This window comes from Pseudonaja textilis, chromosome Z (assembly GCF_049901715.1).
Source record: "Pseudonaja textilis isolate UNSWEBS1 chromosome Z, rPseTex1.2, whole genome shotgun sequence".
NCBI classification, from domain to species: domain Eukaryota; kingdom Metazoa; phylum Chordata; class Lepidosauria; order Squamata; family Elapidae; genus Pseudonaja; species Pseudonaja textilis.
This window is the reverse complement of record NC_142008.1, coordinates 83,897,906-83,914,114: the sequence shown is the minus strand read 5'-3', so window position 1 is coordinate 83,914,114 and position 16,209 is coordinate 83,897,906. Positions and strand designations below refer to the sequence as shown.

The 16,209-nt window shown below is 36.2% G+C and overlaps 1 protein-coding gene across 1 annotated transcript; it reads right to left on the bottom strand.

Moving 5' to 3' along the window:
- Window positions 1–731: 731 nt before the first annotated feature.
- On the bottom strand, window positions 732–15,750 carry AREG (amphiregulin). The gene is made up of 6 exons (XM_026717337.2): window positions 15,510–15,750; window positions 14,252–14,434; window positions 7,259–7,445; window positions 5,835–5,993; window positions 3,315–3,413; window positions 732–1,821 (listed from the first exon to the last, which is right to left on the bottom strand). The coding sequence occupies exons 1-5, from the start codon at window positions 15,556–15,558 to the stop codon at window positions 3,326–3,328; spliced, it is 666 nt and encodes a 221-aa protein (XP_026573122.1). The 5' UTR covers window positions 15,559–15,750; the 3' UTR covers window positions 732–1,821; window positions 3,315–3,325.
- Between the last annotated feature and the right edge of the window lie 459 nt (window positions 15,751–16,209).

The window sequence follows — 16,209 nt, the reverse complement described above, 5'->3', positions numbered from 1 at the left end:
ATCTAAACAGAGGACTCTTGTTACAAAGCATAAAGACATGAAAATAATGATGTGTGTGTCATGTCATTACACAGGTCATGCTTGTTCTCCCACACCTGATGCAAATACATCAGTGATGTCAGTTGCCCAATGTCATCGGGCATTGTAGGATTTGCCCCCTTCTCACTTATATATGCTTATATTACACATAAAAACTGATTTATTCTTTCCTATGTCTGGAATCCAAAGAAGAGACCAGGGAAAGATGATGATAAGATAGGCACCTGCTGAAAACCAACAGTCTCAAGTGATACATTTGTGGTGGATGAATTGATATGAAAATCAATAATTGTGCTGATTGTGTTAATGTGAAGTGCTGCTTTGCAAGCAGCACCAGGACCAAGTAACAATATAAAGTACAACTCAGTTTTTTATTTGTGTAGAAAAATTATAAAATAAATAAGTCATTGAGTTGTGTGAATATATTAAATAAGAATCACATTTACAGAAATAGAAAACCTCTATACTTACATATTTACATTTAAAAAAATCTAAAAACTATGTTTATCTTACACATAAGCTACTGTAAATTAACATAAGGCTATGTAGATTATTCTGATATAAGTCCCATTACATTTCATAGTTTATCTAAACATGTGCATAGAATTATAACTTGAATTAAAGGTGCCTCTTTGTAGAAGCAATTTATATCTGTAGAGAAAACATTGACGCTAATAATATTGCAAACTAAATTCAAGATGCTTTATCTTGCTCTTTAATACTCTTTAAAGAAAAATCACATGGAAGTTGATAGTATAGTATCTTTGTTTTGATCTTTGTTTTGTTCAATAAATATTGTATCTGTGACACACACACACACACACACACACACACACACACACACACACACACAGAGTTTCATTATTTGCTCTTATATGGTAGAAGATGTTCAATTTCAGCAAAAGCTTGGCTCAGAGCAATGCTTGTTCATCCCAGGGAAAAATCTCACAATTCTTATTGCTTGAATAGTAAGTCACTCCCCACCTTAAAACATTAAAGGGAAAACTGAACATTCTGGAATAGTTATGTTGCAGATGTTAAGGACTAGACTAATCTCAGGAAACAAAGCCACCAACAAATAACTCTGTTGGTTGATAGTTTTGCAAACTGATTGCATCTCCCCAGTGTTTTGAAACCAGTACAACAACTTGGAAGCTGCTCCAATTGCTTATGTACTTTCCAATGAGACAAAACTGCATTCAACACTGGCACTTCTGGCCTGGCACATTTTCATCGAGCAAGCGGGAATCCTCCAGATGACAAGGTTGGAGGCGTGGGAGAAACGAGGCACACCCTGAACCGTTTGTCCCGGTTAGGAGTCATTGAGCTCTTTAAGCAGCGTGAGAGACTTACTCAAAGCCAGCTCCATTTCTGCCTTTCACCTTCATGGGTGTGTGTGGAACACAGCAAAGAATACAATCACAAGGGCCTTTCAAATTCATGCTTTCTCACATACTCTCTCAATCAGTTCATCTCTGCCAAAGGTAACATGTGCAAAAAAGAAGTATGTGGGGCAGCGGCCATTCGGTATTCTCCTACAACTGAGCAGCACTGACTGATGTGCTGACTGCTGCTGTGAAACCAAAGCTGTTCACTCCTGCATGTGCGGTCACATGCTGGCAATTGCCAAGAAAAAAAAAAGGATCACCCTCCTTGCAGCACACCTCTGGCTTGCTGGCAAATAAAGTTTCAGGTTAACTGAATTCTTGATTTCTTGATTTGAATTTTTCAGAGATGCCTCCATAAATTAGTACATGCTTCAGCGATGGCTTCTTTTATTATCTGGAAGAGGCAAACTGGCATTAGCAGATGGCAGATGGGGCATTGATTTCTGGAAAGCTGAAGGAGATTGCTACATATACTACTAAACTTAGATTTTGTTAAAAGATCTTTGGGGACAACTCAAAGATTTGGATGACTATACAAGGAATGCTGTGGTTGTGGCTGGTGGTTAGCAAAGCCCATGTTTGAGACCCGAGAGCTGCTGAATGGTGGTAAGCTCCTGTCATTGGCTCCACCTCCTTGACTGGTACATGAAAGGAACCCCCACAAACACCCCCCAGGCGGTGGTGATGTCACGGCTAATCCTTTCAAGCTGGAAGAGCCTTAAACAGTGCCTCTGACATGAACAGAGGGGAGGTGACTATACAAACCAGACATCAGCTGGAACCAAGTAACAATATAAACTTATAATAACTCAATTTTTTCCCTGTATAAAATTATAAAATTATCAAGCCCCTCAGCTGTGCAAACATACTATATCCAATAGAAAGCACATTAGTGATAATAGAAATCTCTGTGCTTACATACTGACATAACAAACTCTTTAAAATATGGTATTTATTTATACTTTCCTATGTATGCTATTCTGAATATTTATCACAGTATTTATCTGAAAATATACATAGAGCTATAACTTGTATTATGAAAGTGATTTATTTCTGAACTGATCCAATTTCTGGCCATCAATCTCAACCAAGGACCTTTGCGAAAATTGCTAGAATTCCAGCTGGTAGAACAGGCAATTCTTGGATGGAGTTATCAGTCAGTTAGGTAAGAGAGTTGGGTTTTGGTTTTTTTTGCCTCAGGAGAGTTGTACATTTGATGACTGACCAAATTATAGTGCCTGACTCTGTAGCTTCTACATTTTTTTCAGGAAATGTTCTACATTACATATACGGCAAAGACCTGCTCAAAAATGCCCAACACCTCTTATGAAGTTTATGAAGCTCATCTCCAAGAAGGTGGAATTATTGATAGGGATCCTAGGCAAGTAAGATACAGGTAGTCCTTGATTTGCAACAATTTGCTTAGTGATAGCTGGTATAATTTGAAGTTACAACGGCAACTGGCTCATATTTATGACAGTTGCGGTATCCCTTTTGCAACCTTCTAACCACCATATTGCTAACTTAACAACTGCATTGATTCATTTAAGAACTGTAGCAAGAAAGGTGGCAAAATGAGCAAATCTCACTTAACTACTGCATCAGTTAGCAACAGAAAATTTGGGCTCACCTGTGGTTGTAAATCAAGGTCTACCTATAATAAAAAGGGTATATTTCTATTTGTTTCAAATGTCCATGCTAAGGTTGACAGCTAAAAGATAATGACTTTCTTAAAGGAATTGGGTGAGTTTTAAAAAGATTTATGTTATTATATGCTATAACATAAAGCTTCATAATATGATAAGAGTATTGGTACAGAAAACATAAATGGTTATAAACTTTTGGAGTTGGAAGAATAGTATAAGATATAGTTAAAAGAATCCTTACCTTCATTCGTTTTAGACATTACTACTGGGAATTCTGTTTTCTTTTTTAAGATTTCTCCTTTCTTCTATTTCATTATAGTTAGTGCATTTTTTTCTTACCCTGAATAATAAAAACATTCATCTCCATCACTTTGTTGAATTTAGTTTGCTTTTAAATTGTTCAAGCATAAGTACAAAATGATTTTAAACTATGAGACAGAAAAACTGTGGCATATCAAGTTCCTTGCTCCATTTAATTTTCTTCATTTGTGAGAAGCCAAATGCCATGGCACAAAGCTTTTGAATGAGCAAATCCCATCTAACCATGCAACTATTGTTATTACAACATTCTGTCAACATTTCAAAAGTGCTTCAAACCTTAAAGTTTGGGGGCATCTGTTTTGAATATAAAAGTGTTTGGCATGTTTAACAATCAAAAGATACAGTAGACCATTCTTTCTCCAGGAAACCCTAAAGTAACCAGATATTAAACTTGCAAGAATTAAAATACTTCTGCATAAATAGAACGCTAAATCCAGTTGAACAATTGGAGGGTGCAGTTTTCGAGCCATGGCCCTGTAATTTAGGTGTCAAATGGTCAATAGGTCCTGAAAAAGCCTCACAATGACACAATACTATCACTCGAAGAGAACATTTTTGTTCTAATATTTCACAACTTTGGAACTTCAAGAAATTTATGGGAATGGAAGCATTTTATTTCTGCAGAACCTCACATTCCCTTCTCCATCTTTAGCATTTTTTACCTTAAAGTCCTACTTTAGGGCAAAATTTGTTACTATACTCTTGGGAACTTGGGGGTCGTTGTGGGGACATTCAGCAACATAGAAACAGCTTCCAAACTATAATGACCAGTTTACATCAGAATCCAAGTCAAAATTGTTTATTAAATGTTAAGATAGGCAATATGTTACGTGCATAATATTGTCCCAAGGCGAGAATTTAGATGATGATTACTATTATTATTAGGGATAGACAACTCTATTTAAGGAATTCAGGACAAGGATAGGGTGGAGACTGCTGCATGAACCACAAATTACTATAAAATAGGCTACAGTTTGAGCAAAACATTAACAAAAAGGATTGGGAAAAGGAGAGGGCTGGGAAAGAAAGTAATACTAGTTTAGTGCAGTAGAGTTCTGGCCTTAGGATGAGAACTGTGCAGGAGTGGAAATGATAGGGGACAAATCTTTGCCACTGCAATTGCCACCAGATGAATGTTTAATTGAAATGGAGATTTCATCTGTGACCTATAGGTTACAAGCATCATTGTGTGTGTCCCTGTGTGTACAAACACACAACATACAGTGCTCATAGTTTTGCATTGTGAAAACTTAGTTTATGTGATCTTTGATATGAAATCTACAGGACTTCAACAGGAAGTAGATCAGTCATTTAGGCTTTACATAATGGTGAGATAGAGAATCTGTCCAATGTGGTCTTAAGTTCAACAGCAGTAGATAGGAGCTAAAACATTATTTCCCAGGAGTAAAATTTAAGCATTACATTTGTTAATGATCCCAAACACAAAGCTCAATTAAATAAGATGAAGTAGTGCTGAAATTTCACTTGTCTCCTGCCATTGAATTCTATTACAGGACCATTTTTTTTTACAGTAAAACACAACAGCCTTAATTTGTTAATTATTTGAAAACCGTCCTTGGCAATAATTTTGGAAGTCACCAATCTGCCATTTATTGTACCTCAATTAGGCTTCATAGGACTAGATCCAAACTGAGTCATAGCTAGAGTAAACACTCTGAAATAATTAATCTTAAATGTTACGTTTCATCAATTTCAAGCTTAATGTATCTCATAAAATCAAAAGGACACATTACTTGTTTCCATTGCTCATTTCTTACAGACTTAATGAGACCATCACCTGTCAAATATAGTTTAATCTCCAAGATTATGGTATGCTGAATTTTAATGCGTCCATACTGGTCTGTCCGCTTACACTATTCATTATTTTATGATGTTCTAAATGGCTCTCAGAGGTAAAATGAGGTAAATACTGCTCTCCAAAATTGGCCCAATGTATTCTTCCATATAATTAATGTTAAGGATAGAGAAATACAAATGAATTCAGTTTTGCATTTGCCAATTTACATTTTTGTGTCCTATTTCTGAGTTGACCTATATATATATATACTTTGATGTATGTTTTCTCTAAAATACTATTTTTTGTGGAAGATTTCTTAATATATACATTATAGCACATACTTCTCACTTGGCTGCATGCAATATTCACAAAATGGAGTCACCGGTGTATGAATATAGTCGCCATGTTTCATAAATGTATATTTAGAAAATATAAACTAGCATTAAAATAGGAAGCAACTTTCTTTCTCACTTTGGGGCACCATGAATCCTAATTCTGGCAAGTGATTTTACAAAACTTTAGTATTCTGTTGGTGAAAACATTGTTAAGTATATTAAGTATCACGTATATCTATCAGCCTTTTTGCCACTATTTTATTGTACTGTCCTTGGTTTACTAGGGGATTTAAATAACTTGACTTACTGTTCAGTAATGACAATTATAATGATGGCAAAGCTGACCACTGCAAAGAAAATTGATACTACCACAACTTCTATTTTTAGGACATTTGTTTCATCATTGGTTCTTTTTGTCTTCAAAAACTGTTCCACGCAACGTTCACCAAAGTAATCTGGGTGGCATCTGAAAGCAAATCATGAGAATGCACAATTATTTGTGTATCACTGCTATTCTAAACATATATAGAACACTAAAATGATGTTCAAAGCATCTCCAGGTACATCCACTGTATTTATTCCCTTTGTTTAATTCCCTCTGTGTTCGTTTCAAATTCAAACAATAGTTTGAATTCTTGATCATTTTGATGGGAAGTACCAGGAAAGGCAACTTCATTTTCATATGAGGCCATAATGCTACAACTTCACACTCTCATGTCATGCTACATACACACACACACACACACACACACACACACACACACACACACACCTACACCTGCATTTTGAGAGTTTGGTAACTGGTTTGCCTTTACATAAGCATTGCATGATCATGTGACTTTCATCTGTAATTTTGTTGCTAGTTTTTGGGGGAAAATGTCCATTCGGAAGAATAGGTTTGCACTTACGACCATGATGCTCGCTTAATGATCATGGATTCACTTAATGACCATAGTGATTTGCTTAACAATCACTGCAAAATTGTCGCAAAATCAGGTCCAGTCACGTGGGTGCATCGGCTTACAACCGTAATGACTTACGACTGGAAATCCTGTCCCGATTGCGGTTGTAAGTCGAGGACTACCTGTAATAACATAACAAAAGGAGTATTTCAGCCTACAGAAGAGTGCATGGAGCTTACATATGTTAGTTCCCCCACCTCCCACCTCCAATCTGGAAACTTGGTTCTGTCACTGGCATATAGTTCATTGGGCTTCTGGACAGCTTTGATTTACTCTGAGGAACAAGAATTTCTGGGAAAAACCACAGATATTCACGTTATGGGGTATGTCATTTATCTGAGCACAGTTAAATGAATCTCCAGATTCCTGTAGTTTGATTGCAACTCACTCAGTGATAAACTCCATTTGTCGCACTGTCATAAATCATAGTTTACAGCCACAAATGCCTGCTGCACATAACATATCAAACACCAACCAAAAAAATTACACCTTGTGAATTCTATCCAGATTAATAGAGGATATATGTTTACAGGCAATATAGTGGTCAGGGCCAGGGCCAGGGCCACTATATTAATTTTTTCTTATGCTTCAACAACATTGGCGAGTAGGGAATTAATTTTTTTTTGCAGATTTATATATTGTGTTTCATCACTCTATTAATAACTCTGTGAGAGAATATGGTAATATTTTCAGATGCCATGTATGGCAACATATTAGCTATCAAAATAGAGATATTAATAGTTTTATTAACGTTTGTTATTTAACTTACTTGCAAACAGGTATTAGAAACTGTTCAATGTATCTGCATTCACCATGAACACAAAAACCTTTATATTTTCCTTCGCATGGAGTTTTAGTTTTCCTTTTAGTTTTCTTCTCGTTTCCTTTTCTTTTGGGTTTGTTAGGGTTCTTTTTTCCACCACCTAAATTTGCTGGATTCTTAATGGGTGGTTTCTCTGGAAAAAAAGTATTAATTATATTCTATTTCTGCAGAGAGGCATTGTGCTCTTGTGATCAAAATGCTAAAAACTAAGAGTTCTTCTAAAACACTAAAAAAAAAAAGAGGAACCTAGTTTACAGCAATTCCTTAGGCACAGAAACCGTGAGTGACCTTGAGCCTTTCTGCCTGAAGGAGCAGGAAGCTGCTAATAAACAACACCCTTTTGCAAAAACACACTGATAGCCCCACTGTAAAAACTAGGTGCGCAAAAATAAGTGGAACCTGCATGAGGGAAACACGCTAAGAAAAAACCAATGGCCTACATTGGCATCTCTGCAGTGAGCTCACTGGAAGTCTTTGATTCCAACCCACTAGTCTTATTATATAGGTAACACAAAGAAAAGGGCTTGGATTGGTGGAGAGATGGAAGAAAGATTTTAATCTCAGATTCATATTGTTCAAATCAGAATATTACTTTGATTGCAAGTACAATTATAAAGCAAAGAGATGCCATAATGGTGACACAAGAAATGTACAATGACTATGTTCACCTGAAGAAGTGGTTATTTGTCATGGAAATCCTAAATTTTAGTCAACTCTAGGATTTACTTTAAACAGTCCCAGGTTTATATTAATTAGACATTAATGAACCGTTAACCCCATTGACTATTTTATGCAAGCACTGAAACCTAATAAAAATAATTGTCCATCCTCATCTACAAAGTCACAACTTGGAGCTTCTCTCTTAAACTATGAGGGGGGGATGGCAATCTCCTTTGTTATTGGTTTTCTTCCTCATGATGCTGGACCCAAATCAGCAGAGACAATGGTTTGTGCAAAGCTCAGAGAATAGCAGGCATTTCCAGAAGAAAATGAATGGAGATCTGCATTCCCAAAATGACTTCTGATGTGTGAAAACATATTATCCGGGTTAAGCATATTGTGCAACTATAGCTAATATGTTTGTGGCAGAAACTCTACTGCAACAAGAAAACAAATTCAAGAAAGCATTGTTTTCTTCATACTAAAGTCAATTTGCTATTCCAGACAGTGAAATCTTCTGGTGCAGAGAGATCATGTTCCATTTAGAAGCAAGGGCTAGCTACATATCTGAACAAAAAATAAGAATAATTCATTGGTGGTCTTGATAGAAGTAAATATTTATGTAAAGTTTTGATTTGATGCAATTATTTTACATTTTAAGAATTTCAAAATCAGGAAAGAGAAACAGGTTTTATAATAACTTCTGCCTTTCTAAATGTAATTAAAGAAAGTCAGTGTGCAAAACATTTTAATATAATCAGTCTTTTTTATTTCTCTCTGTAATAAAGTCAAAACTAATAATATAAACATTACTGCTGAGCAGTAAGATAAATTAAAGTTAGAAGTTTAACAATTCTAATGAGGTGTGGTAATATGGTTAACCCCAAAGATATTTGCATTTCAGAGGGGTTTAAAAGATCAGAGTAGATAATTATGTGGTTTTAGACAGGGTTTCACAATGATCTGCCAATTCAAAAATGCATATTGTGGGATTGAGAGTATGATTTGCAATGGATTTCTCATTTCTAATCAGCATAAAACAGTCTGAAAGGATTATTTTTGACACGACTTCACTTACAGGTAAGGTATACTCAATTCTCTAGCTCAAAGGTGATTTGAAACCCTAATGAAACAACTAGTTTTTTGTTTAACAGCCTTTACCTTCAAAGCTTTATGGCCAACTGACATTCACATGGAGCAGAAACCTAGCATTTAGATGATTCTTGGTTATTATATATTGATACCACAGGCACAACTTTTTGTACCATTTGGCATTTTTCCATCAGCAGGAATAATTAAACCAGCAAGAACTTAATACAAGGGACAAGCAACCTGTGGGTCTCCAGATGTTTTGGACTTGAATTCCCAAGAGGCCTGCATGGCCAATGGCAAGGATTATGGAGGTTGTAGTTCAAAAAAAATCTGGGGACATCAGGTTGTCTCCTCACGTAGCCAGAACAGGTTCTTGTGTTTTATTTACAACCAAGGACATGCAACCCTTTTCCTGGAAGAGGAATACTGAGTCAGAAACCTTAGTGAGTTTTTACCTTGCTTATTTTAACTCAGCTTTCCCATATCTAATACCCTCAATGTGTATTACATTATAACTCCAGCGTAACTACTGGGGAATGATGGGAGCTTGCTGTTACTTATCTGGAAGGCATATAGCAGAGAAGGCTGATTTAGCCTTTTCTGTAATAGAAGGACCTAAACAAGAGTGAAGGAGTCAGGAACTCATGAATGATACACCAGAATTCTCCCTCATTACATATGAGCATAATCACAAAGTTGTTAGCTGGAACCATTTCTCCCAAGTGATCCAAGGTAAAATGGAATGATTTTTTCCTGCTGTATCTACATAGAAGCCCTTTATGTTGTATCAGACTGAGAGAGCATGATTGGTCTGTGTCAAAAATGTATTCTATGGAGGAGGCATTTTCTTATCTGCAGTTTGTCAGGATCAGGTCTAGCAACCCAAGAGCTCCCTCCTGAACATATAGCCTTTGCTTATTATGCTCTAGCCCCAAAAGGTAAAGGGTTGCGCCAAATCTTCTTGTTACAGAAAATAATTTATTTTTCTATTTAAATTTCTACATCAACAAAGTCTGAAATTACCATAACTCTTTGTAATATCTTTCTGTGAAGGCAGTCAGATGTACATCTTGATCAAGATGTACATCTTGGGAAGAATGTTATCCCTATTTGTTTAATCGCTATCCAGAGGGATAAACATTAATCTATAACAAGCCGGTAAGCAGTATATCTGATTAGCAAAAGTATTTCCCATATATAGTTAGGGTTAAATGATGCATTAAATGAGTAGTGAGAAAAGGCCATGAGATAAATTAGAAAATTCAAGCATCAGGGACCAAGGGTTAAATGCAACTTTCTATTAAGTATACAATTGCACTGTGAAATTTTACTTAAGCCTGATTTTCAATTAAATTCAAAGACATTTGCATGCATATTCTGCATTAATAGCACCTTTACCAACACATTTATAATTTCTGAAGCATCCAACTAAATCTATTTATTGTGCAATTTGATTTAACTGTTTAATTCAGTACTATATTCAAGCAAACATATCTCAATTTAAAGAGGCATTTAGTTCTTTCTTTTACTTAAATAATTGAACAGCATAGAAACATCTATCTTTAAGTAAGTAGAGCTTACCAATGGGACTGAACTAAGGAACTAAAGGAATTGTTTCTAAGTAAGCCATTAGCTAATCAGATAAAGTTGATTTTTGTATAAAAAGAACTTCCAAAACATTTACTTCTAACATTTTTAAATATTATAGTCCAGATTAGTTGCCCTACAGAAACCTTTATATATTTTGTAGTAAGTTACCAGAATGGATCATAAAACAACATGCTGAATATTATTTTGAAATAGCAGGGTCTTGAAATCTAACTAATTGGGTTTACACCATGCACTTAAAATAACAAAACTAAAAGTGGAGAGATCAGATTTAAGTCCTGAGTAACTTGGAGCAACCTACTTGGTGACATTGTATTTCTTGTCCTATGGATAACCTGATAAGAAATTCCCACATATGCCATCTTGATCTCTTAGAAGAAAAGTGATATATATACTTGTAATAAAATATAAATAATATAATTTGTCATTCTAAAATAAATGAACACATTATAGGAATGATATTCATTCCTTGTTCCTAAGTTAATTCCTAAGTTAATTAAGTTAATAAAGTTAACCTTTTCCACAATAATCTTTACTTGAGTTAATGTCCATGGTTAAAAAAGTGCAAATATTTATTTATTGATATTTCATATTTCTTAACTGCAAATCTCTCTTGGAGAAGAATTCTAGGTTGTGTTTAGCATCAATAAAATGAAACATTAAAATCAGAATAATTTAGGATTAATGGTTTTAAAATTATAAAAACATTATAAAAATGTTAGAATGTGAAGAATTTCAAGATGGCAGATTAACAAGTATTAATAGAAGTGGTGCAGAGGAGAGAGAGGTGGGTTCTCATATGTTATTATAATTAAGATTCATATAGTTTTTCTCTTGCATTTTGTCAGACAAATACTTATTGGCAACACTAATATTTTTATCCATAGTTGCTTAGGCTAGAGATATACATTAATCCTAAAGAATTCTGAATGTTTTCACTGCCTTTTCCTCTGCCCATATTCACAGGTATCCTAAGCATGACTGAGAAATAATAATGATCCTTATGGCATTCACCCAGTGAATGCACAGCAGATAATAAAGCAAACCATGGCCAAATGTGGTTTGCCACTTCCTCTCCTTTTTGGTTGATATTTCAAAAATCTTGGTACTAATTGATACTTCCTGTTCCTTTTTTAATTTTTGTGATCAACACTGAACAACTGTGAATAGAATGGGGGTAAAGCTAATGTTTTCCCTTGTTTCTAAAACAGAGGTAAAAAATAAAATGAAGTAATTTGAAATGCTTCTCCAGGACCAGCTCAGCTAAGGCTACTGTAGCACAACCAACATAAATATGCAATTATTAACTCAAATGATTTATAAGAAAGATTTGACTCAATTAAGAAAATAAAAATATTTATGAACCAAATACTTTTGGAAGTTCAATATATTGGCTCAGGAAATATGAGTATGGCAATACATTATATTCATATTCCCAAGAAATAATATTTAATTGAATTTCTGATTTTTTAAATTCTGATAAACTTATCCAATCTCAAAACTTTAATATCGAAACTCTAATCAAAATTTTGCAATTTACTTTATCCATCAATACATTAGATACATTTTAAGGAAAAGTATGCTTTAAAATGTCAATTTCATTAGGAATATAAATTTCTTCTTAATATTGCAAATGAATGCCCAAATGAAGTAGAATGGAATGGCTGATACTAAACTACTTCAAAAGTAATATAATTTTAAAAAAAGGTTAATTCCCACTAATATTATATCAGAGGTAATACATTCAAGATTTATTTGACCATGACACAAAATTAAAGTTATATTTTATTGACATGTTTTATTTGTTTGTTAACTTTATTTGGGACCCATTTCATTGTGGGGCAACTTACAAGAGTAAAATGGAAGAAATGCTAAAAATGTAAACATGACAATAGCAAAGCTATGAAACAATACAAATAAATGAAGTACAACAATATCAATTAAAAGGTGGTCTGTGGGACAGGAAGTGCAAGGGGGAGGTAGGGTCAGCTAATTAGTCTAGTAGCCATCTCCAATGCGGTTCTCTCCCACAGGGTCCTCAGGCCAACTGGCAGAGCCATGTCTTCAGGTCCTTTCAGAAGACTAGAAAGATGGGGACAGACCTCACAGGGGGAGGGGATTAGAATGTTTGCAGGCTTAGTGTTATAGGAGAGAAGGCTCCTTTATATACTTTATGAACCTCTTTGTTATGCTGGCAGATGGTTATCTCTTTCTATTTGGAGCTATGGTGGCACAGTGGTTAGAATGAAGCATTGCAGGCTAATTTTGTTGACTGCCAGAGTTCAATTCCCACCAGCTCAACGCTGACTCAGCCTTCCGAGGTTGGTAAAATGAGGACCCAGATTGTTGGGGGCAATATGCTGACTCTGTAAATCACTTAGAGAGGGCTGTAAACCACCGTGAAGCAGTATATGTGCTATTGCTAGTGTTATTATAATTTTGAAGAATCAAAATAAACTATAAGAGAAAAGGGCGTGTTTTAAGGCTTCAAATTTCCACTCTTCCCAACACATATTACATGGGGCTTTGGACTAAGTTTGTTTATAGTGCAAGTTGAATGACCTAGAACAATAAAGACTATTTAAAAACAGAAGAATGCCTTATATTTCATTTCAGTATTTCATTGGGTTTTTTAAAAAAGATTTAATTTTAAGGGCAACAGTAAAATCCATTTATTTTTTCCTCAGTAAATAAGCTTCATTTTGGTTAAAAAGGGATTTTTATACAGTAATAAGTTGAAACCTACATGGTGAACACACCTATTAACTATTTGTAAAAAAAAAAAAAAAGTTTCTGAGATTTACCAAAGTTTCTTGAAAGACATATTTTGTCACAGCTTCTTGAAAAACATACTTAGTACCAAACATTAAAGTTCCCAGGATACCTTGACAGAAATGGATTGCTTGTAATATTAGCTTAAATTTATATTGTAGAGGTATGGTTGAGGTTCAGAAGCCAACTTCATCCTTGTGTCCAAAATGTACTTCTTTTGTACTAGTGTGAAGTCCTTGCCAATGATATATATGCTATAGAATAATCTTCAAATTCTTGGAAACAATCATTCAGACAGCAAGCATGTGACTATTTGATTTATTTAGAAACAAAAAAGGACAAAAAGGCAGAATTGTTCATAAAGACACCATAGTGCATATATAGGTCTATTAGATACCTTTTAAGACATATTCATTTTATGGGATCCTTGGTTGATTTCTTGCAGACATTTCATTACCAAATTAGGTAACACCATCAGTGCTCTGAGGAGGATGAAGCGCTCTGAGCTATCTAATTTGGTAATGAAATGTCTGCAAGAAAACCACCAAGTTCCATCAAGGACTCTACAGTTCAACCCTGAGCTATAAATAATCTCTTCCATGGTACATCCATTTTTATTTGGCTAAAGTCTTTGGATTTATGGAATAAAATAAAGGAAGAATAGGTTTCTATGGTGCTTAGAGTATATTCTAAGAAAGCCCCTGTCTTGTTAGGAACTACAAAGCAACAGCTCTTTGCAAAAATTATACCAGCCTCCACTCAGGTGCCTCAGTCCCAGATGGGCAAGCATTCTATATTTTAACCTACCTCTTCCTGCATCGTTCACAAGGAACTGGGGTTCTCTCACTTCCTTCACATTATCTTCAGCCTCTTCAGATTCAACTCCTGATGATAACCGATCAGTGGAAGATACATTGAACATGCTCAAGCTGGGCATGTTTTGCTCATCTTTTGTTACATTTAGCTCTGATCCAGTAGCATGATGGTAGACTGTGGAAGAGAATTGAAAGAAATGGATACCATTCTTACTAGTCAGGCAAAACTAGCAGAGGTGTTTATCTGAAAATTACACTTGGCAGCTGTTGCACATGTAGTTACTCTTATTCTCATAGTGAGTCATTCAAAAAACAGCTCACAGTTTTTCTAGTAGGAATTTGTTTAGATTGCCCCAGAATGTTAAAATTGCCTGGCCAATTTCCAAGTTATTGCATTCCATTAACCAGAACCTTAGCAAGTGTTCTTTAAGAAATATTGACCTCATACAGTGGGTAAAAGCCATTACACAATGGATTTTGATCAAACAACTAACAAAAACAAATATCTGGTCACTCTGATTTAAAGTTTGCAACATGCATTCTCTTTTTCTAAAACCATAAAGCAGTTATTCAGTATTTAAAATTCCTCTAGCAAAGAAATTAGCATTACTGGACTAAGAATCACTTTGAATTAAACTATACTCAGAATTGTGACCCCTCTAAAATAGTGGAAAATAGTGAGTGCCTCCTTTCATGATTTAATTAAACAAGAAGCATCCACAATAATAATAAAAAAATAGTGCTATCTCAAACGTACAAGAGTACAAGGAAGCTGAGGCAGGATCATACCAAGAGAGAGTTCAGTTGTAACTCTGCACTCAGCAAAAAGATCTCAAATTTTGTGACTTAGCGAAGCTGTTCTTAGCAGGATTCTTGTACAGTAAGGAGAGAAACAGGAGGTACGGAAAATAAAAGAGATAAATTCATAGACTGGATAACAAATACAGCAATGAGATTTTGAGGATGGTTTCAATGAAGTTCCCATCGCATATAACGCCACCTTCAAATACCCTGCTCCTCAACTTTTCAGGCGCCTCTTATTTCCAAACAGCAGTGTAGTTCCAGCATAACTTTTTTTTTTTAAAAAAAGAGAAAATCGGGGAAAGCGGGGCCCAATTCAGAAAACTGCAGCGAGCTACGATCCTAGCCCCAGCAACGCACCACTCCAAATTCCTCGCTTGGCCGCCAAAGCTTCTCGCCCCCTCTGCCCCGCCTTCTCGACAGGGTCCATCGCTCGCCTGCCTACTCACCTGGACTCTGGAGCAACAGGAGAAGGAGGAGAACGAGCGGGGCACGCATTGAGGGGAAAGGGGCGTCCTCGGGGACCGGTTTGCCTAGTAAAGAGTGAGCGAAAAGCGCGCTGAAGCGGTTGAGGAGGACTCCCTTGGTGCCTGGCGAGTGTTACGCTCGGAGCGGCGGCAAGACACTCCATACCCATCGAGCGAGAGATATATATGCACTGCCGCCGCCGCCACGGAGAGGCCGGCCGTCAGGCAGGGCGGTCAAATGAAGCTCGACGTCAGCCGGGTGGGGAAGAGAACAGGTGCGCCTCGGGTCGGGAAACATCACCCAGTTGCGTGTGGCGCAAAGAGCAAGCCGGTCGCGGAGGCGGACCGGCAGCGGCAAGATAGAAAGCCGTCGGATGAGTCAGCTAGGGTCACGCTCTTTACTTGTAGTCCCCAACGGCTGTAGACGTCTCGTCAGGTACATAGAAGCGGAAGATCGACTAGATGAGAACCAAGTGGCTCGGATTGTTTGTCTCGAGATGCCCCAAAGGGGGCTGAAGTAGCCTTTTCATGTTCGGAATGGACTCCATGGGACTTGGAGTAGTTCCAGCCGTATTTTCCTTCCCTTTCCAAGCGTTTTCCCTGTAGCATTATGGAAGCAACTCTGTTTTCAAACATGACAACTTTAAGATGCATAGAGTTCACCTCCCAGAATTCCCCAGGC